Below are 24084 nucleotides of genomic sequence, written 5' to 3'. Positions count from 1 at the left end.
GAATAATAGTCCCTGTGTAATTTCGAGCCTATTAACGTTAATTGATAACATATCTTACAAAAAACACAAACGAAAACGCCTTTAAACTCAATCAAAACGCATTTAAATTTTCAGATACTTGAAAACAAATGAGAAATGTGTTAAAGTCAGGGCACATACGCACTTAGTAAAAGAAAAAAAAGAATGAGCGCTAGAAACCGGCGGACGTCGCAAAGGGTTGGAACTGCAGACGAAAATCCGGAGTTAAAAACGATAAAAGAATGCCTTGGGACAGTGCGCGAAGAGCAAATGAGCCAAAAGACGATTTTAAACAATGTAATACAAGCTCAGACAATGCTGTCAGAAAATATCGACACCATACAAGAAACGCTGGAATCGCTCAAGAGTGAAGAACCTAATACATTTTTGTCTGAAAAGGTCGACGCAATACAGAAAACTCTGAAATCCCTCGAAATGCATGGATTACCAAACGGAGGAGGTGCTGACGTGGTCAGTCTTCAGGAAAACCGAACCGGAAATCCGGCGCACACCATCCTGACCGAGCCGTCTGGCGCGCGCAACATTCCCGGAAAAAAGCCGCGAAGGTACTGCGTTCAATAGACGCGTTCACACGCAATTATGTTCTGCTTTATCCCATAATTACACTTAAACCAGCATTAAGGGGGTATAACGAGGTGTTTCGACTAAAAATTAAATATTCATATCCAGTTTATACAATACGATGATAAAACCGTTAAACAATATTAGTATAGACAAATCGAAAAGGTACTTTTGATTCACGGTTCCAAAGGGAATCGAACTCACCCATTCACAAATGCGCATTTCAACGTTAAATTCACGCACGACACTACATGTATTACCTGCGCGTTTGTCTGCAGCACTCCACGTATCTAGCATGCATTACTCATTTACTTTTACTTCTAACTCGGGCACCATTGTTTGTAATAAAAATATAAAGTATACGGATTATTCATGAAAACGAGATTCATATTTAACATCGATCATTTATTAAAACCACAAATGCGCACGTTTCTCGTGCACAAATATTTCTGAGTACTCATAATTTATTATTTATTTTTCAGGTCAAAAAGACAGCGAATATGCGGTAAATATTATCCACTACACTACCACTACTACTTCTACTACTACTACTACTACTACTACTACTACTACTACTACTACTACTTCTACTACTACTACTACTACTACTTCTACTACTACTACTACTACTACTACTACTACTACTATTACTACTACTCCTACTACTAATTCTACAACAACAACAACAACAACTACTACTACTACTACTACTACTACTACTACTACTACTACTACTACTACTACTACTACTACTACTACTACTTGTACTACTACTACTACTACTACTACTACTACTACTACTACTACTACTACTACTACAACAACAACAACTTTTACTACTACTTATACGTATTATTATTAGTCAAGCCCAAATTTCCATTTAAATAAATGTTTAATTATTGAAGATCATATGGTTAACCGAGTTTCACTTAAAATATGCACAGCTTCTAACATATTAATAGCTTTACTTCCTCTTTAAAATGAGCATTTACTTAAAAGTTATCAAGTGAACACGATCATGACACATTTTATTTAAACCGCGCATATAGTTTCACGTTAACATTAAAGATATCAGGAATAATGTAAAAATAGTATCATTAGCAATAATTCTTAGAACAGCGGGTTGGTTAAGTGAATGCACAATGACACTTGTTTAAAATAATGACTTGACTAATAACGCTCCTTATGCTGAGTTGATGTTATTCAGCTTAATAAATGCGATAATTATTTCTTAAAAGTGTTTTTTCAAAGACTTGTTTTAGGAATGATCGGTAGTTGAACTGTGTATCTCATACCATCATAATATGGTTTCAGTTTACGTGTGATTGTTATTTTTTAACCGCATGCCTATATATAATTTGTAACTCATCCATACTTACGAAAAAGGAGTCAACTGTAACACTAGCTTACGTAGCCCTGTGGTAGCAAAAGTTTTGATTCAAAACATTTACTGTGACTGACTCACACAATATGGTTGCAGAGTAATATTTATCTATAATAAATTATTCGATATTTACAGAAGAGTTATTTTGTATCAGCGAATATTATATTTTGAAAACGAGGCAATGGAATGCCCTCTCAACCTATTTGAGATACTAATACAATTCTTGAAATCCTTGTTGTGATCATACCATGAATACAACTATCCCGATAGTATAATAACAAACAAACTGAACATTATGTCATTTTAACTGCTAGATGATTTCCGAAAGCAACAGTCCTTTTACCCCAGCCCTTGTATATGTTAAGAGACGACATTCTTCAAAAAGTTTATGACAGAAGTGCAGTCGAACTCATGCTTATTGACTTGTGTTCGACAAGTCATTATACTATCTATTTATTTCAGTATAATAATTTTGTATAAACCACTGATAGGTGCATTTTTTTACAAATAATTCCAATAATTTCCAAATAATTCAATGCTTTTTAAAGCAATGTAATAAGTCTTAAAAGTCCAAGGATGCTCATATAAAACACGTTCTGTCTATTCCGGAGCCCTCCTGACTCCGGTATTCGGACCGCATTTTTTAAAATATCGAGTATATACCTCACAATATTAACCATTCTGCAATGCGAATCTTTGCAAATGACATAGTTATATAAATATAATTAACTAACTGCTGTTTTTACTTTATAATATTCTACAACAAAGCTGTATCCAGCTAGACAACTGGGAATCGTGATTAACCATCCAAGATAATTGTTTACAAACCATATGTTGGTTTCTAGTTGACTAAAATTACAACGTTTTGTTATAAAATACAAACATTAAAATCTGTGCAGCCCTAAGCTGTCTTTTGGGCCAGATCCATTACTGTCACACGTCGAATGTTACTGCAATGCTAAACGCTCTTGCGAGAAAATGAATGACCTCTTATCCCGTATTTTTACAACGTCATGATCAAGTTCCGCTACACCATACAGATCGCAATGCACTTCTATAACTTCCCACCAGAAACATACGTAAAGTACCCCAACAGCCACAGATTCTTACAAGTTGTCCATCTTACCCAGAACCATCATCCAATGAAATGCTTTGCTCCAGGTGTTGTCAGCCGGGCTGTAAGCCAGATTGAGAACGTCTCACCCTAAACAAACTTTCAAAGTTAGAATATTATTTGTTATTCACTTTCCTTCTTGCGTATAAATATTGTTCACTCGAACAGTATTTGAACTATTTTGGTGTTCAACCCACACATTTATCCGCACTTATATTGCATAGGTTTGGTGCATATCATAAATATTTTAGACTTAAGCATATTATTTATATTTTAGCCACTACATGTATCTAATTAATATTCAATTGACATGTAAACTTAAACACACGAATGCCTTGTTACGCACCCACACAAACAATCGTTCTACACAAAAACGTGTGCCATGATCGACTTACATCAAACCTTTTTAGCGATGAGCCCAGCTGATCTGCCCGGAGAGCCGCTGTTTAAAAATGAGCCGGAAGAGAACGACATCATCAACAAGCTGAAAGCCTTCAGGGTGGACGTGAACAATTCCACAATACAGTCCGTCTTGGGCGCGACCAAAGGTAGGCATTCCTTGATTATAGCGTTCTAGTCATATACTTCACAATTAAATTGTTGTGATGTTTCTAGCACTTTGTCCGTGTCGCACTGGACGGCTATTCATCATTTTCAAATAAAGAAAAGACCACGTACTCTAAGTACCGGTTATCTCCTGCTAACGCAGCTGATGTTTCTTTCGGTTTATATTGAGCCTTGTTCTGACAAAACTGGGCTTAATGCATATGCGTAAAGTGGCATCCCAGATTAGCCTGTGCAGTCCGCACAGGCTAATCAGGGACGACACTTTCCGCCTAAACGTGATTTTCGTTAAGGAGGGACTTCCTTGAAACTAAAAATACAATAGAAGCGGAAAGTATCGTCCCTGATTAGCCTGTGCGCACTGCACAGGCTAATCTGGGACGACACTTTACGCACATGCATTATGCCCAGTTTCCTCAGAACACGACTCTATTTATCTGTCTTGTTTACAGTTCCACCTTCGCCCACCTCGACCTCAGCCGCCAGCACGTTACTCGTGGTCGACTCCTCGCTGAGTATGAAGGGAAAACCCTTCCAGGAGCTTATTACGTTCGTCAACGGCTTCATCGACGGTCAGTGTTAATGTATGAAGTATTGCGATGCCACAATAAAATATTGTACAATATAGGGTACCTTTTTGGTACAGCGGGCCGGTTTAACATCATTCCCATTAAAAATATGCATGCAATATGTTGATTGTCTTCGTATTGCAAAAATATAAATATGTGTACACGCATGACATATACTGTAAATTGAACGTGTGTTTGTTTAGTTGTTTTTTTTGCCGTCTTCAGCATAACATCATTCACATCACGGCGGTAAGTTAACCAGGACAAAGTCCTATATAATCCACATACCTGAAACTGACAGCTTACAGTTTCTGGAATCAGTTGGGAAGAATGGCCGTAGACCTTAAAGCCCCCCCCCCCTTCCCCACATATACGACCGGTCGGGGGACCAAACTGGATCATAGGATTTTTAGTCCAGCACTCTACCAACTGAGCTAAGCTGAACAATGTGTCAATTTAAAATTGTGAGGGTTACTTGTGTTGTGTCAATATCTGCTGTTATTTAATGTGGTTTGTGCTCTCTGGGCTTCGGCTTTATTGCTTCTGTAGTTGTAACATTGCTTGATACTGTGTCCTTCATTCCAGAGCTGGACAGGGCCAACGTGAACCATGGTCTAGAAGAGCGACTGGCGGTGGTCATGTGCGGCTCCCCCACCACGGTCCTGCAACCGTTCACCACGCAGTACGACGACATTAGGGGCATATTAGGTACACAAATATCGTCTTATATTGCTATGAAAACAATGATCACCATGAAAGCTATAATGCTTTTTAAATTGTATATTCTTACTATAAAGAGTAATAAATGGACGACGTGAGAGGGCCGTTATATATATATCAGGCGTCAACTATTATCATATCGGACTTTGGGCCAATTTTTCATATCTTAAAACTCAAAATACTCGGATTGTGCGGGTTCAACTTTACAAAATGGCGTAAACATTTAGCCTTAGACAACAGCGATGTGTAAGATTAATCCCAAAACCAACGATAGAATATAAAAAAATATTAAACGTAGCTCCTTATTAAACTATCGATTGGAACTGAAACTGTACTGGAGATGAAGTTATTTGAGCTTTAACCGCAGCCATGAGAAGGTAGTAAAAAACCAAACGACGCGCATACCTACGCCATGAAAGCTATAATTCTGTATGTATTGGTTAATAATTGTTGTACAGTAGGTGGGTTTACAGAAACTGAACATCAGATTCCAAAATGTTTCGACATATTCTCTAGACACTTTTTTTTAATAAATATTATAAACTTTAATTGCTGATGGATATTTATGCAATCATTTTGATCAGTTGTGTTATTCTATTTTATTACTATTTATTTGCAACAGATCAATGCGCACCAGACGGCAAGACACCGCTGCTGACTGCGTTGACTCTCGCCCTCTGCTACATCGATGGGAGAGGTGCACATAGCATTCCTTTGTACATTATACTATAAAATACTTACCATAACACAAATTTCGACACGTAAAATAACACGATTACATATATATATACATTTTCTCTGAGGCTATGTAAAATTAAGACAACTGACATTGATATTAAATTGTAACACAATCAACTGATTACCAATGATGAGATCTATTTAAATAATTTGATGGTCAAAATTAAAATCAATGGATTGAATCACATAGTGTGAAATATCTTTGCTATAATTACTAACAACTTGACAAAACGAGTGGGCAGTTATACGCATCCGTACGACCAGTATGATCATATCGATGTGGGCTTTTTTTAATCTAACAAGAATACGATCTCGCAACGTTAACTGAAAACAAGGGCTGTTTGTAAAACATGCATGCCCCCATATGGGCTCTCAGTTGTAGTGACAGCCATTTTGTAAATATGTTTTTTGTCACTGTGACCTTGACCTTTGACCTAGTGACCTGAAAATCAGTAAGGGTCATCTGCCAGTCATGATCAATGTACCTATGAAGTTTCATGATCCTAGGCATAAGCGTTCTTGAGTTATCATCCGGAAACCATTTTACTATTTCGGGTCACCCTGACCTTGACCTTTGACCTAGTGACCTGAAAATCAATAGGGGTCATCTGCCAGTCATGATCAAACTACCTATCAAGTTTCATGATCCTAGGCATAAGGGTTCTTGAGTTATCATCCGGAAACCATTTTACTATTTCGGGTCACCGTGACCTTGACCATTGACCTTGTGACCTGAAAATCAATAGGGGTCATCTGCGAGTCATGATCAATCTACCTATCAAGTTTCATGATCCTAGGCATAAGCGTTCTTGAGTTATCATCCGGAAACCATTTAAATATTTCGGGTCACCGTTACCTTGACCTTTGATCTAGTGACCTCAAAATCAATAGGGGTCATCTGCGAGACATGGTCAATCTACCTATCAAGTTTCATGATCCTAGGCATAAGCGTTCTTGAGTTATCATCCGGAAACCATTTTAATATTTCGGGTCACCGTGACCTTGACCTTTGACCTAGTGACCTAATTATCAATAGGGGTCATCTGCGGGTCATGATCAATCTACCTATCAAGTTTCATGATCCTAGGCATAAGCGTTCTTGAATTATCATCCGGAAACCATTTTACTATTTCGGGTCACAGTGACCTTGACCTTTGACCTAGTGACCTCAAAATCAATAGGGGTCATCTGCAAGTCATGATCAATGTACCTATGAAGTTTCATGATCCTAGGCCTAAGCGTTCTTGAGTTATCATCCGGAAACCACCTGGTGGACGGACCGACCGACAGACCGACCGACCGACATGTGCAAAGCAATATACCCCCTCTTCTTCGAAGGGGGGCATAAAAATGACGTCCACACTCAGTCAAAATAAAATTGAGCCACAAAAGATAAATCAATGAAAAATATATACAAATGATTTAGCGTTGCACGAAATTCGATTAATTAATATATTACATTTTTAAGATTAAAAAAGAGACATCATGCACAATAAAAAAGGAAACACTACCATAATGACAATTTTAAACAATGCTTATGACAACACAAAAATTTTACGTCACAACAGACACGTCATATTAAAATTGCGTAATCAGTTAAATAAAAAGAAAAGAATGAGAAGCTATTCTCGAATTAAATTAACTGAAGGAACACAATATGATTATATGTTATATAAACGAGCACATATCGGTTCAGGGCCGATTAAACACATCCGATCCAGCACTGCAGTAAGACATTACCTAAGTACAGAACGGACGGATGGACCACTGCTTTATGATGTTAAGAATGGCTAGCAATTTATATTATGGCCTGAATTAACACCGTTCAAAGCTAAGCGTGGTGCAGCAGATCATAATATCCTATTCCAGAAAACGAAAAGCTAGTACAATAATACTGCACCGACAAGGGCTAGTGAAGCGTTCTTATATGAAATTACCGCTGATTTTGTAGCACATCATATGTTTGACAGTTAATTTCTCATTGCGACACAGGTGAAGCGCTTCAGCTCGGGGAGAATACTCTTTTGACCCCTCGGGTGATCGTCCTGTCTGACTTCAACCCCACCGATGACAAGGAACCGTTCGATAACGAGGACGAAGAAACAGGCGAAGAAAATAAAACAGTTTGTATTTCAATTAATCCCAAAGGCCAACACAATCCGATGATCAATTACTAAAAGCAACCAGTTTTTGTCTATACATGTTCCATGCATCGTATTGGGTATGTCTACTTTAATTTATTAAATTCTTAAAATGTTTTGAAACGTTCTGCATCATATTAAAACATTTACAAACATGTGTCATGGTCAGTGCGAATTTATTACCAAGTTTATCATAGTCGTAGAGAATTAAATCATCCGCTATTGTCATTGTGTTTAACGTCGTCTCACGCTTGTTTCATTATCGCATTTTTTCATATTTAACCCATTTAAGCCTGGTGGACTCTCCCATCCTTTTAAATTGGATCAATTTATTTCCAAAATTAGGGATGCCTAGTATATTTATTTCTATATTTAGAATATTTCTTACAGAAATTCCTTTAAGCAAACAGCGCAGACCCAAATGAGACGCCGCATCATGCGGCGTCTCATCTGGGTCTATGCTGTTTGCCAAGGCCTTTTTTCTAGACGCTAGGCATAAATATGTTAAGTACCTGGTAAACGCTGTATTATGGTTGAAGCACGTGAGGCGTTTTTCATTACCGATGAACCCATTATGTATGCGAATTAAAACTTTAATATTCATTACCTACAATATAAATGACGTTGTTTGTCCTTTGTCAAAATCAATATGACTTTCGAAGAAAATAAAATCCGAAATGAAACTTCTGTGGCATTTAAAGTTTTACAATTATTGGTAGCATTTTCTTTGCATTTAGTTATAAGTGTTCTTTTGTATTTTTCTGCATTTCATCGAGGTATTAACACCGTCCAAATTTATTCAAATTAAGCGTTATTTTTCCCGATAGTTCATGCATTGATAAAATGGTCAACATGCTATTCAATACTAAAGTAAAACAGTGTGTGAATAATAAGCCTAGAACAAGGAGTATTCAGCCGTCAACACTGACCTTGCAATATTACAACGATACAAATAAGAATGTCGTCATTAACAGATACAAAGACACTTGATACAGTTGGCGAAGATTTACTGCCGACAGATGTTGGGCCTATACTGCGTTCCGGTGGGTCGGAACAAGAATAAAAAGTTCGCACGCGAGTTGGCAGACAACTCATATGGCGGGGAAATGGTTTCAGCAGAGAACTTTGAGAGCGCGGGACATTATCTCCGCAACCATGTAATATATTATCTCTTAAAGAACTGCAAGACAATGACCGAACTATTGTATAATAATCCCTGTCGTGTCGACACGTCTTTTCCTACCGTTTGGTAAACGGGTTATTTCTTTGTAATTGTCTAGTAAACAGTAATGACTTAATCTTAGCACGCATAAACCAGCACAGTACAGGATCTCTCTTGTCAATAAAATGGTTCTTAGCAATATGCTCATAATGTTATAACTTATTTTTTCTTCTTATATTCCAATAGCATGACAAGAATTATTGAGCGAGTAATCTTAACTTTACAATGTTAAAGGAGGTATCACTTTGTGTACTGTTATATGACATTTAATCATAGTTAATGGTAAATCGAATGGTTTTATACGAAACAATATGTATGTGATGCTCGACCATTTTGACATGCTTCTTTTAAAAAAATATTAACTGTTTGTTTAAAATCTTATAAAATATAACAACGTTCGATTTTTTCTCATTCCTAATGCCATTTTCATAACCAATATGGCACCTTTCCACAAGAATGATTTCCATCTTGCAAATCTGCTGAGATTTTTTCACTACGCATGCAAAGACTTGTGATTCATTTATACAATATAGAACATGATCTCTGATACTAATGTATGTGTTCAATATATAAATGCAACAACACGACACATATTTCAAAATATTCTTTGAAGTACATGCACTAGTATAAAAATTTATTTAAGCTAGAATGATTGCACAAATAGTTTGTGTAAATATTGGCGGACTAATTTTACCCTACCTCCTACAACAAATCTTTGTTCAGGTGATTGCTGCTCGTGTGTGTGACGATGTCGAGGCCTCCATTGCCAGAAACGAGGACATTGATGTGGAAGAAATCTTAAAGGAGATTATGTCTGAGGCGAAATGCGGCGGAAAAGACAAGGTTTTGGTTTAGAGCAATGCGCATTTATTTCATGTAGTTACATCTTGTATGTATTTATTATTTGTTGAAATACATTGCAAGTGAGGAAAAATTTACGTTTACTGTTTATTTAGTTTTAAGAATTGATTGCAGTTGTAATGTGTTTTTTATTATAAAAATCTACGTTGGTATAGTGGAGGGATTCACCCATTTATGCCAAGCGTCCAGAAAAAAGGCCTTGGCAAACAGCGTAAACCCAGATGAGACGCCGCATGATGAGGCGTCTCATCGGGGTCTGCGCTGTTTGCTTAAATCAATTTCTGTAATAAATATTCTAAATATAGACAAAATATACTAACTAATTTTGGAAATGAATTGATCCAATTTAGAAGGATGGGAGAGTCCACTAGACATAAATGGGTTAATTATTAATCCGTGTTTAAATTGTGCTTGTGTGTGTTTTGCCGCTCCATGGGACTCCAACGATGTCTTTATACATAGTATTAAGATTTCGCATATAAACTAAATTTTAAATTATCATAACATTTGAATGGACACTATATATCTCTGTATTATTTCTGCCCGCAGGATGCTATTGTCAAAGTAATTGTGAAGCTTCGAAGCGGAAGTGAACCCGCACCTGCTCCATGTGAAGAGAAACCGAAAAAAGATTCCGGCTCTGATCGGCCAAAAAAGCGCCATCACAAGAAAGTATGATAATGTTGTTTATATATACATTATAAATAAACGGAACGAATAAAATTTAAGACGGTTTCCATGTGTGTAGGTCAACTATGACAACAAATTTTTATATAGAGGTAGGCGTGTTATCTTTCATTTGCATTATATTGATCTAGTTATGTATATTCTGCATAATGATTAAGGTTCCTGTAGAGGCTTCAGTTTAAAAAATGTGGGACCCCTAGCATTAAATTCAAATTTGACTAAACGAAAGGTGCCACATTGAAAATGTATACATATATGCTTAAAAGGATGGTTTTCCTTCAAACTGCTACCGATTGTGTACAGCAACATCTCATACCATCGACAAAATCAATCAAAATACAAAGCGATTTTAACACAAAAATAGACATTATTTTCAAAAATCTGAATCAGGTTAATTCAACGTAGTTCGGTGGAAAAGTATAGCACTAGTAAATAATATCGACATTGACGAGGGCAAGTTACGCTTAATAAGTGAAAAAAGTTTACAAATCTAGAAATATATAAAAACTGGAACACATGTCATTTCATCACCATGGGGGCAGCAATTTTTAAATTAATAAACTTGCAAGAAACATGCTAAAAACTCACGCATCGCCTAATTGACATTCCAAATGGTTGACGTTGACGAATGCATTGGATTGTAATCTTTCCGTTGATGTGTGCAAACTGCATGATCAGACCTCATAAACACAAAAAAAAAATAACTTTGTACGAAGAATTTCACCAATGTTTACAATTGTTGTCGAATCACATGTACCGGTACTTGTATTATTGCGCACAAAATAGTACGCTTACAGACTGACAGAAAGATCGAAACGAAACTCAGTTCAATTCATCACGGTATACTATTTTATTGATAATATAAAATAATGAATCACTTCAACAACCTAAAAGTAAGAAAAAAATCTTTTATACCAAGTTTTTTATAACGAAAGTGAAAACAACGGAAGTCGGATGGATATTCTGTGAGATGCACTTCGGCTCCAGATAAACAATAAAAATATACTAAAAAAGACGGTTGGGGGACAATTTTCAGCTGAAAAAGATTTGCAATGGGTTAAGTGATTGTATCTCTATGTGGTCATTTTTGTTAGTAAGTGCGATCTCTTCCTGATTAGTGTTAACAGTTGTTTTACTAGTTGCGACCCATCTGTCAAAATAATGATGTGTTTTCTTACCACTCCACGTGATTTCGACCGATTTGTAATGCACGTTTTTCTACGGAGCACAGCGAGCACTCGCTTTCAAAATGGGTAGAAGGAATCGAAATATAAAAACAATCGGTTAGCCAATTTCTTTATACTCCTTTACAATTTTATAAGTCGTCAGCAATCTATTTCAATTTGAGATGGTTTAAAATTTGCAATTTGGTTAAGGGTTAAATAGCAAACTTGTTAAGCCTTTGAAATACAATGGTGACTCTTATTATCCACCATACCTGGATTTTTAAAAAGTAGTTACGTTTAGTTATTTTTTAGAACTTTGTTTAGGAAATGTATAAAAAAAATGCAGTTGAATAAAAACTCATTTGTTGTTTTCTGACAATAATTTTCTGTGAAATGTTGCTAACTTGACCTTGAATATGTATATTGCTTTGTATTTATTCAACCTACGGTGGTGCAAATCCTTCCTCACTTTAGATTGAGATTTTGCAAATTAGTGTAAAAATGTATTGGTTTTAAACCAAAATATGAATAAAGCAAACAAATATTGAATGTCAAAAATGTGTTTATGTTATTCTATACGTCTTTAGCTTTAAAATGATATATAGTTTGACCATATTGTACCACATTGAATGAAGAAAAACCAAAGCGAAGTTTTAATGAATTTTATCCCTCCCATGAACCTTAAACAACATTAAATGGACGTTGGTTAGCTATGAAAAGATACTACACAGTTATGTAACTCGAAAGTATTTCATCAATATAAATAAAACTGTGTATAATGTTTGATTTCTTTAGACATTGGCAGATAGTTATTAATCATGACAAGACATGTGTGATCTATTGTAGCATGTAACCCAGCTAGATTAATAACTGCAATTATGAAACGTCAGAATCATGTTAAGTAGAAGTGCGTATTGATCTGGTCTTTAAAGTGAATATTTTATAACAGATTAGATGAGTGTATGCCCCGTTTAGCAAAAAGTCCCTCTTATTACATATTTAAAAAGATCAATTCTGCCCAATATCAACATTGAAGGTACGCCAGGCAAATCCAGAGACTTTGCAAAAGTACAAAGAATACATAGAGGAAAAGAAGAAAAGACCTGAAATGCTACCAGTACTTTTCGACGATACGGGCATGGTAGAATGGAAGCAGACCAAAATGGAGTCCATCGGATATGAGGAATTCCCTATACTGCCACCTCTTGGTTCCCGTGTAAAGCGTGGCCCTGACTGGACTCGTGGCGAAGACGATGGTCACATGCCGGGAACCGTTGTTGGTCACTTTGACCATGGTAATGTTGTTGTTGTTAAAATGTTGCCGTGAAAATACGATTGAATCCGGAGATACATGAAAAAGCGAGTTAATACGATTTTCATGCCAAGATACTATTTTCTCAAGCATGAACTAATAAATGATAATCAACAAGGAATGTTAATGCAAATATATTAACTTTCAGCAGATGGAACCATTTCTCAGATATTGTGTATTTCAGTAAAAAACAAAACAACCATTTTCAGATACAGACATTTGTACATGTTTTGTTGTACAACGAAAACACCTTGTCTTGGTGTCGTATCAACACATCAGTACATACTAGTGGGGATTTCCCAATAGCATACACGTCTTCGTACATTAACGTATTAATAATGACTACAGAAGAAAAAAAGCAATTGTATAAAACTCCAATTGTGTTGATGTTCTGGTCCTTCTTGATTTTAATTCATCAACGTTGTATATGTTTTGAAAAAAGATGGTATATATATATATATATATATATATATATATATATATATATATATATATATATATATATATATATATATATATATATATATATATATATATATATATATATATATTAACATAGTACGATTTTTTATTATTCGGATACATGAAAGATGCATTGCCACTGTTGATTGGCCTCATCATATCATTCTAACATATTGCGTTTTGTTTCTTATTCCAGAGATGACAATAGTTTTGTTCGACAACGACAAGCTGGTGTATTGCAAGTACAATAAGGAGGGCAAGTACGACATCGAGAAGATTGACGAACCTAGACGAGTACCACGTGACCATATCGAGATAGGCTGCTCCGTCAAGCGAGGTGGGACTTGTACACACTAAGTGTCGATGGGTATCAGTATTAGAAGGGCATGCATCGAAAATGTTGAGATACTTTGTGTATGGCTATTTTGTCTGGAATTAAGCTTCTTTTAAACGTAGCACTAATTTCTCAGCTCAACCTTCTCATTCATTAAACTAGGACAATTTATCATTGTTTTGCCAGAAATCACGACGTGTCCCAATTCCTTTAAAAAAAAGTTTTCATCATTTTACTTATTTAGGTCCAAACTGGCGCAAGGAAAATGAGGACGGTGGACCCGAAAGTGTTGGGGCCGTCCTTAGAAAATCGTCCGGGAGAATGGTCATGGTACGGTGCCTTACTGAAGTTTTAATATTCGTACTTTTGAAGCAACAACAGCCTATCAGCATATGCAAAAACACGACTGATAAGTCCTTCTGGCACTTAATGAACATAATTTCTGGAGGAATCTAAACGATTATCATGTTTCTGTAAAAGTTGCTAATAGTTTTCAAACTGATACGCATATTCGTTCAGATGGCATTTTAATATACTTAAATGCAAACATTTGCGGAAGGCTTTTATTTTATTTATCACAACCATACTTAAATGATAAGTGTTACAGCATGTGATTGCTATCGTTTGCATCATTATCAATTTTAAAACTCACTCTTCTATTTGCATGTTAGAAACGAGCGGATATACCGAGTATATTTGGTCTATTGCCATAACAAACTAACGATTGCTACGTTAACGTTATTAACGGTCTTGTAGAGCTGGTAGCTTTGTGAAAATTCCCTTAACCCATGTATGCCTAGAGGACTCTCCCATCCTTCTGAATTGGATCAATTTATTTACAAAATTACGGATGTCTGGTATATTTATTTCTATACTTAGAATATTTCTTCAAGAAATTCTTTTAGGAAAACAGCGCAGACCCTAATGAGACGCCGCATCATGTGGCGTCTCATCTGGGTCTACGCTGTTTGTCAAGGCCTTTTTTTCTAGACGCTAGACATAAATGGGTTAATTGTGTGCTTTGGCAGGTTCGCTGGCCCAATGGTATTGTGAAGCCCTACAAGTTCGGACAACACCACAGATACGAAGTGGAGGTGTAAGTACACATATTAACATAAATAAGTATAATCTGTGTTAGTACTTTTGCAAAACTAATAGTCAATTCACACTGTGTTTTAGAAGATTATTATAAAGCGTCAGACCCATCGTCGGAACTCACAGTATACTGCACCGTCACAACTACATTACATGTCAGGAAGCATGTAGAATATGAGCCAATGTTGACTCTAGACGACGCTCATGTCACAACGGAAAAATCAATATTATTCAGAGATGCTCCCTTGAAATGAGCCGAGTCATGCGCACTAGGTCTTATGATATATAATACAAGCGTATCTCCCGACCAGTCTGGTTAAGAGCTATCCTGTCCGCAAATGAGACCACGAAACCTTGCAAGACTGTATGCCGGACACGGGAGCTCCTGAACAGCCTATGCGAATACATGAACTTGTCTGCAGCTGCCCTGGCATCATATGGCATTACACCTATTTTCGCATGACTTAGTTAATATACGGTTGTGCATATTTGCTATAACCGCGCATCTGTGCAAACAAACCTGACAACATGAAATTTTGAAAAATCCAAATTTAACGGCAATGTTCTTTACGACATTTAGGCTTAAGAGAGAACATGAAAAAGGAATAATTGATTGTCTACTACAAATAGAGGGGCATTAAGAATAAAATTCAGTCTTCTATTCCAGGACGAACGAGCCTACGAATTTCAAAAACGAAGATGTTGTGGAGAATGCGGCCGACTCGGGTTTGACCGGTGAGGACGCCGCGGTTCCCACTTCCGGAGCAACGTCTGGACAGAGTAAAGCTGGTAGGTTGTTGTTGAGTCTAAACGGCCCGACAAATGATAACGGGTCTGTTATAATCAGTGTTGGCGTTAAGATTGCGTTGCTCAAAATACAGGCTGTTTTGTTTATGGCCAGTTAAACGACAGCCTCTCCTGTTAACTTAAATTGGAGCCTAAAACTCCATTAAACAGTTAAACTTAATGTTTCAAAATGTCTGCTCAAGTAGTTTTGACAGTTAGGGAAGAGACAGAATTTCGATTGTCACATCATGTTGTTGAATAAAAGGGCGAAGAATTCATTGCACGTTATCGTTTTTCGAAGAATGTTGTCTCTTTATTAGAAAATCTCCCTAAGAAGTATTTGCGCGTTCAACATACAGAAACCATGCACGGACAACAGTACAGCATATCCTTATAGCAATGATAATTTTTGGTTCGGTAGCCTTATATTCTGTCATTTGTGACACATGCCTAAAATGAGATCACTGACGCCATACCTTTTCTTTCAATTAACGTAAATATTTATCACAATATGTTAATGGTTATATAAGACACTATTAATGAATCGATTCGCTCAGACACGCCTCATTTTTAACTCAGACAAGATGCCGTGGTGGAAGTGGAAGGATTCACAGCAGTGTTGGCGCCCCTTCTCCGAAGAAGCCGTAAACACACTGGAAGAGGCTAAAAATAAAAATCAACAATTTGTCCAAGTGCAATACAAGGGCAAAGAGTAAGTGAATCGTAGTAGATTTTCTAAATTTCTAAACCTCAGTAAAATCTTGTCAATTTTCTAAACGATTGCTTGAAAAAATGCTATTGTCAATTGCCCATTTGTGTTTAGATACATTAGCAGATAATGTATCGTGTACTCACATATATAATTATATAATTAATTAACAAAGATAAACCCATCTCAATTTGCATCTATTTTACTGTGAACGGTAACAGCTCGATAAAGTTTTACCGTATGTCGGGGGGTTTTCCCCAAATATTTCACCCAACTAAGATATGTTTCTTTCTTTTTCATTCAGCTTCAGGGTATTGTTTAATGAGAACAAGTGCGAATTCGATGGTGGAAGGTTCGACGTAGCTCGAGAACGTAAGAAAAATCATACTATGCATGGCACTTTTCATTAATAGAGTACAAATAAAGCATAACAAATCAAAAGCTTCAGGTGACTGCGTTTGTAACCTGCATTATAAAGTTAAGTATGTTAGCTCGGTTAATCCACAAAATTTGTCAGAGATGTACTAGAGACCGTTTCGTCGACAGCTGTGTAAATGCTTTTTTCGCTGAACCTTAATATTCAATTTAGCCAACAATTAGTGCCATTGGTATTTAAAACAAAGTGTGCGCGCAAGTAAAATATCCGTTACTTAAACCAGGGACCTATACAAACAAATGTATAGGTCCCTGCTTAAACCGTACGTACATTTAAAAGTTATGCAAATGCTCAGTATTTGTTCACATCAAAATTATATGAGTCGCGTCATTTGAAAATGGATCTTTTAGAAGCCTGGTAAGAAGCTACCCTCGCCGCTAATCAGACCTCAGAACCTAGCGCGACTTTATAAGAGAGGGTAGATGAAGTTACGCTTGCCGAATAAAGCTTTTGAATCATTTTCGCATGACGCAGGTCATATAATGTCAATGACTAAAGCTCATAAATCGAACATAGCGGACAAATAGTCTTAAGACATCAATTGTTTGTTTGAGTTTTTATTGTATTATGAATTACAAATTACAAACGTGACCTAAATAAAGAAGAGCTTCATCGATTACATAAAAGTAACACTGTATGACACTGTTATTTTAACCTGAAATCTGTCTGTGTTGAGTCTTTGTTCAACTTTGTGTTCAAACTAAAGTTAACCCATTTAAGCCTAGTGGACTCTCCCATCGTTCTAAATTGGATCAATTTATTTCCAAAATTAGGGGTGTCTAGTATACTTGTTTCTTTATTTAGAATATTTATTTAAGCAAAAAACGTGTCTACGCCGCATGAGACGCCACTTCGATTCATGCGGCGTCTCATCTGGGTCTACTCTGTTTGCCAAGGCCTTTTTTCTAGATGCTAGGCATAAATGGGTTCAACAAAAACCACTTGTTTCAAATGTCGCGATTGTGAGTGTGTGGCATTATTTTTGTCTGGGTCGCATGTTTCCTATACAAACGGACGCCATAAACCATTTTGTTTTTGAATTTCAGTTATCAATGACGACGATAAGATGTCGATGATCGAAATGGATAAATACCTGTCGGCCATATAACACGAATGCTATGTGATGGATGACGCGTGCACCACCGGATTGTTAGCCGGCGCTAAACCATCTCTGTGGATTTTGTGTTTCAAGACAATTAATTCAACGTATCATCATATATTTTTTCTGATTCAATGTTGGGCGAATTATGAAATTTATTTCATAAATGATCTTTGAATTATTGCTTGAAATTCGTCAACACATTAAGAATATTTTATTGCTTCTTTACTGAATTTGATGTTTTATGCGACGTACATTTTCATGGATACACCGTGGTAAAAAAATAATTTTCAACATATGGCCCCGACGAACATGCGAAAACATGTATTTTCATTTATTTTTACATTACATTTTACATTCTTTTTGTTAGATATAAAACGTGTTTTACATGTGAATACCTGTTTTATAAGGTATATCATGCTCAACAAAGATAGGACAAATATTAGTTTTAAAGTGTATAATTGACAATTCATATTTAGTCTCCTACCGATGTAATCGGGTTTGGGTTAAGTTTACCCCAGACTGTATGAGTACGACTGTTTGTGTGTCCGTCTGAATCTGGATCCTGCGATAACTAAAAAATCCACTGAACATATGTGTCTTGTTCTGAGAAAACTGTGCATAATGCATGTGCGTAAAGTGTCGTCCCAGATTAGCCTGTGCAGTCTGCATGGGCTAATCAGGGAGGACACTTACCGCTTAAACTAAATTTTCGGTAAAAAGGGACTTCCTTTCAACGAAAAATACCATTAAAACGGACAGTGTCTTCCCTGATTAGCCTGTGCGGACTGTCCCTAATCTGGGAAGACACTTTACGCACATGCATTTTCCCCAATTTTCACAGAACAAGACGTCAAACGTGGTATGTACATAGAGGATCATTTGGGGAATGTGCACGATATTTCAGTTTTTTCGTCAGACATAAATAGTGATTGCTATGGATAAAGAAATAATTAAAAACGAAAATCAACATCCTACGATAACTCAAAAAAGTGTTCAATGTTGATGAAACGTGGTGTGCACATAGTATGGATCACTTGAAGAATGTGCACGATAGTTCATTCTATCGACAGGCATAAATTGCGATTGCTATGGATACTAAAATAATTAAAAACGAACATCAGTTATCTACGATAACCCACGGAGCGTATATTGATATGTAGAGTCCGTGGATAACCCAAAATAGTTAGACTGATGGACTGATGGCACTCGGTAGACTGATGGCACTCGTTATGTGGATAGAGCGCCATATGGGAAACTATTATTGCAAAATATTTCAGATCCATTTTGTCAGACAAAAGTTGTGGCTTCCTATTGTTACAGATGCTATGGTTACTTGGTGAATGCACCGAGAAACAGAGTGTAAAGTTTCACATTATTTCAGTTTTCCGTATGTCCGACAGTCTGTCTGTTTGAAAAATATGGATCCTACGATAAAAAATAAATTTCAGCTAAATAAACGAATATTAAGTGTCATCATATGATGACAAAAAATGAATTGCCTAAATCCCTATTTTATCGAATAAGATTAGTTTTTAATCTGTTTGCTTCGATTCAATATCTTAATTTTGTTGTTATCTTTATTAATCAATAAATAACTATTTAAAAAATTGAGTTGTTCAAAACATTTATCGCCGCGTCGGTTTCGAATTCTCAACTTTAACCGCTGCGATTAGTAAAAAGTAAAAAAAAAATCAAGCATGTGCGGTGTTTATTTGATAAATGCTATCGTGAACAGTATTTTTCAGAATAATAGAATAAGAATCGATTGGTAAAACAATAGTTTATAATAACAATAACGTTAACGTATCTGTTTCGATCAAACAAGAGGACAATAGACTTTAAGACGCTCACCTGACCCACTAAGCATTTAAATTTTTACAAGAAGGTGGGTTTAAAAAATACTTTATGAAGCATAAATATTTAGTTTTTATGAAAATTTATATTTCCGACCTCGGCTGAGATATCATTCGAACAAATGTATTGCCGAGGACCACGAATATTTGACAAAAAGTTTATTTATAGAGTGTAAGTGATATAGTGATCTAGTTTTTAGCTCAAATGACGGGGTTTCAAACACATCCGAGATATAATTGTTATACCCCCATTACCAGTGGTAATGGGGGCTATATAGGAGTCACTTTGTCGGTCTGTCGGTCTGTCCCGAAATTTCATCCGATCTTCACCAAACTTGGTCAGAAGTTGTATCTAGATGATGCCTAGGTCAAGTTTGAATATGGGTCATGCCAGGTCAAAAACTAGGTCACGGGGTCACTTAGTGTGTTTTAAACTGAAAGTTTGTCCGGACAATAACTATGTCATTTATCGTTAGATTTTAAAATGACTTGGTACATTTGTTTACCATCATGGGACGGTGTGTCGTGTGAAAAAACGTACGTTCATATCTCAAAGGTCAAGGTCACACTTGGAGTTCAAAGGTCAAATGCTTGTCCGGGCCATAACTTTGTCATTTATTGTGAGATTTTAAAATCATTCGGCAAATGTGTTCACCATCATTGGACGGTGTGTTGCGCGAAAGAATATCTTCGATATTTCCAAGGTCAATGTCACACTTTGAGTTCAACGATCATAAATTAGTTTGTCCGGGCCATAACTATGTCATTCATTGTAAGATATTAAAGTCATTTGGCACATTTGTTCACCATTATTGGACGGTGTTTTGCGCGAAAGAATTACGACGATATCCCCAAGGTCAAGGTCACACTCAAAGTTCAAAGGTCGAAAATGGCCATAAATGAGCTTGTCCGGGCCATAACTATGTTGTTCATTGTTAGAATTTAAAATCATTTGGCACATGTGTTCACCATTATTGGACGGTGTGTCGCGCGAAAGAATTACGTCGATATCTCCAAGGTCAAGGTCACACTTTGAGTTCAAATGTCAAAAATGGCCATAAATGAGCTTGTCCGGGCCATAACTATGTCGTTTATTGGGAGATTTTGCAATCATTTGGCACATTTGTTCACCATCATTGGACGGTGTGTCGCGCGAAAAAATTACGTCGATATCTCCAAGTTCACACTTTAAGTTCAAAGGTCAAAAATGGCAATAAAAGGTCTTGTTTGGGCCATAACTTTGTCATTCATTGCGAGATTTTTAAAATGACTCTGTGCATTAATTTTGTTTACAGTCATTGAACGGCTTGTTTGAAAGAATTGAATAAAATATGCATTTGACCCATTCTAGTTTGTGGTTTGGTCTGACAATCAATATAATTGAAATTTGCAATGCCATATATTCTCTCTCTCTCTCTCCAGTTACCTCCCTTATTTTCGCGAATGTCATTACATAAATAAAAATGCACCCACATTTCGTGGGATCCTATTACCGATATTAACTACATTTTTTATGCTGATGATTGGATGGAAATGCATCATAAGTTGACCATTTATAAATTTTTAACAAAGATTATTGCAAATGTAATGTTTATTAACTTGTAAGGTAAGCAAACGGTACAAAGCAATCAATGTGTGACTGTGTGTACAGTCAAGACTCAAGAAAACATAAATAATGTCACCTGAACATCTAACACAGTTTCACAACTATAAGTAACAAAAATTGGATCACAATCTTTCGCATTATGAGATTTATTAAATGTACATGTCTATCAATTATATGTGTATAGTTGGTTGAGTCCTTTTCATTTTAACACATCAAAATGGTAAGTACAGTGTATTCAATTTGTAATAGTATACATGTACTGCATATATTTCCTTTACGAAGCACTTTACCAGTTCTAGCAAATCTGGCAAAAGCGCGTTCGTTGATACGTTGACACTCAAATATAAAAAAAGCATTTGGGATTAAATAAATTTGTTTAATGGAACTAAAAAAAAAATTGTGCCAAGGTTATTCACAAAACCTTTAAGTGCCAAAGACAATATAACTGCATACAGTTCCGATTCAAATAAAATTACAATACACTAGCATACATGTTTAATTCCTAACCGCATAACTACTCCCAAGTAGAATTACTTTAGAATACTTTACCGGCGTTTTATGTTGTTTTCCTTACTCTTATTTTCAAATGTATGTCTTGTGAGGTTTGCGATAACATATATGTTTGATCAAATAAAACATCTTTATAAATCACAAATGTAAATATTTTTCATTATTTACTGTAAAATTTGTCATTTTTCGTGGGCATGTTTTAAGATAATACGGGTTTTTATACAGCCAAATTAAATGAATTGAAACTGAAAATTGATGATTGTGAGTAAAAAAACAGATATAATTAATCTACAGGAAGTTCGACCCAAGAATTTTAGATATGAAAGAACTCTGAGTGAATATAACATAGACGACTACAAGATAGTGCATAAATATCTTGCAAAGAATGATCCTGGAAGAGGAACAATTATTTACATACACCGTAGCGTGAAATTTACCCCAGTAAACTTTGATATAGACATTAGTGAATACATTCACATTGAAATCGAAGTCAGTAAAAAAGATAAGATGCTGTTCACATCTTTTTACAGAAGTCCGAGCTCGAGCAGTGAAAATAGCTGTAATTTGAATGAATTAATGCGTGTTATCTCTGAGAAAAACTATAGTCACATTATAAGCGTTGGTGATTTTAATTATCCTGGTATTGACTGGGAAAATTTTTCTACATCAGTAGGGCCTGGAGAGCTAAAATATGAATTTATTGAAGCAATAAAAGACTGTTTTTTGTTCCAACATATCAAGGAACCTACTCGAGGTAGGGTTACAAATTAACCGTCTATTTTGGATCTTGTATTGTCAAATGAGGAGGGAATGGTGTCAAACCTAGAAGTGACCTCTCCGTTAGGAAAGAGTGACCATTCACTGATAACATTTAATTTTAAGCTTATACACAGTCAAACTACGTAAAATCAAGATTTAAGTATGATAAAGCAGACTTTAGAAGCATGGAAGAGTTACTTGACATTGATTGGCAAAATGTTCTAGGAAATAAGAAAGTTGAAGCACAATGGAGAGTGTTTAGAGTAAAATTACAGGCAGCTATGGAATCATGTATTCCAAAAGTCCAGGTAAAAGATAGTAGGAGGAATAAAAGGAACAAAACATTATATATAGACAACAAATTAAAGTAACATTACTACTAAAAATCAACGAACATTCCGTACACTTGTTCGTAAAATAAACTTAACCAATTAAAAATCGGTGTTCCTTATGGCAATAGCCGAAATTTCAACGCCAGATGTAGTCTGGTACAATAGATGATCGTAGATACAAAATGCTTGTTTTTATTATTGTTTTGCATATCTATTCATACGACACATGAACACTAAAATTTTGTTCGTGTGTCGTATGAATAGATATATTCGCGGGAATAAATTGTGGCCACAAATAAATAAAAACGAGCATTTTGTATCTACAAAAATCTATGTAATCATACCACATCTAGCGTTGAAATTTTGGCTATTGCTAAAAGGAACACTAATTGTTACGGTGTTAACTTTATTTTACGAAATACTTACCGAAATTTTCGTTGATTTTGAGCGTTATAGAGACTTTAAAAGCAAAGATGAAAAGGAAGGACAGACTTTGGCACAAGTACAGGCAAACTGGAAATGGAAAGGACCAGCAAGAATATAATAGAGTGAGAAATCAAGTGCGTCGGTTGACACGTCAAGCTGTTAAAAATCATGAAAGAAAAAACATTGAACAGGTTAAAGAAAATCCGAAAAAAATTTGGACATATGTCAAATCTCGAACAAAGACAAAATCATCAATTCCTGACATGTATAAAAGTGAGGATAAGTCAGAGGTTTCGTGTAGTGATTATGAAAAAGCTGAAATTCTTGGGGACTTTTTTACCTCCGTATTTACCAATAATAGTAACAGCCCTTGGCCAGATTTTGAACAGAAACATGTTGAGTACACTGACTTTGCATGCACTATAAATATAACTCCTGAAATTGTGAAAAAGAAATTAGATATGCTGAAAATTGACAAATCGCCCGGTCCAGTTAATATCAGTCCACGCGTATTGAAAGAACTTAGTTCAGCATTATGTAAACCATTAGCAATTATATTTGAAAACTCAATAACAAATGCGGAAGTACCAGAGGAA

General features: G+C 35.9%; 2 protein-coding genes and 1 long non-coding RNA gene across 5 annotated transcripts in view; 2 read left to right on the top strand and 1 right to left on the bottom strand.

The window, feature by feature from the left end:
* LOC127875964 (uncharacterized) overlaps positions 1 to 18394 on the top strand; it is a 107533-nt gene extending 89139 nt beyond the window's left edge. For all 3 annotated transcript variants that reach the window (XM_052420743.1, XM_052420742.1, XM_052420744.1), the window contains exons 2-19: positions 115 to 584; positions 1083 to 1105; positions 3509 to 3646; positions 4115 to 4234; positions 4817 to 4939; positions 5574 to 5648; positions 7682 to 7812; positions 8805 to 8987; positions 9776 to 9895; positions 10463 to 10585; positions 12803 to 13061; positions 13737 to 13877; positions 14119 to 14204; positions 14903 to 14970; positions 15637 to 15758; positions 16335 to 16467; positions 16769 to 16836; positions 17947 to 18394. In XM_052420743.1, the coding sequence (XP_052276703.1) occupies positions 184 to 584; positions 1083 to 1105; positions 3509 to 3646; positions 4115 to 4234; positions 4817 to 4939; positions 5574 to 5648; positions 7682 to 7812; positions 8805 to 8987; positions 9776 to 9895; positions 10463 to 10585; positions 12803 to 13061; positions 13737 to 13877; positions 14119 to 14204; positions 14903 to 14970; positions 15637 to 15758; positions 16335 to 16467; positions 16769 to 16836; positions 17947 to 18008 (2376 nt within the window). In that variant the 5' untranslated portion in view covers positions 115 to 183 and the 3' untranslated portion in view covers positions 18009 to 18394. The remainder of the gene's footprint in view (positions 1 to 114; positions 585 to 1082; positions 1106 to 3508; positions 3647 to 4114; positions 4235 to 4816; positions 4940 to 5573; positions 5649 to 7681; positions 7813 to 8804; positions 8988 to 9775; positions 9896 to 10462; positions 10586 to 12802; positions 13062 to 13736; positions 13878 to 14118; positions 14205 to 14902; positions 14971 to 15636; positions 15759 to 16334; positions 16468 to 16768; positions 16837 to 17946) is intronic.
* The window catches only part of LOC127875967 (flap endonuclease GEN homolog 1-like), a 143981-nt gene that overhangs the window by 67432 nt on the left and 52465 nt on the right, over positions 1 to 24084 (top strand). The window lies entirely within an intron of this gene.
* The window catches only part of LOC127875970 (uncharacterized), a 100756-nt gene that overhangs the window by 24398 nt on the left and 52274 nt on the right, over positions 1 to 24084 (bottom strand). The window lies entirely within an intron of this gene.

Source organism: Dreissena polymorpha, chromosome 4 (genome assembly GCF_020536995.1).
Source record: "Dreissena polymorpha isolate Duluth1 chromosome 4, UMN_Dpol_1.0, whole genome shotgun sequence".
NCBI lineage: Eukaryota > Metazoa > Mollusca > Bivalvia > Myida > Dreissenidae > Dreissena > Dreissena polymorpha.
Note: the sequence above shows the minus strand (reverse complement) of the source record. Positions and strands in the feature narration are given on the sequence as shown.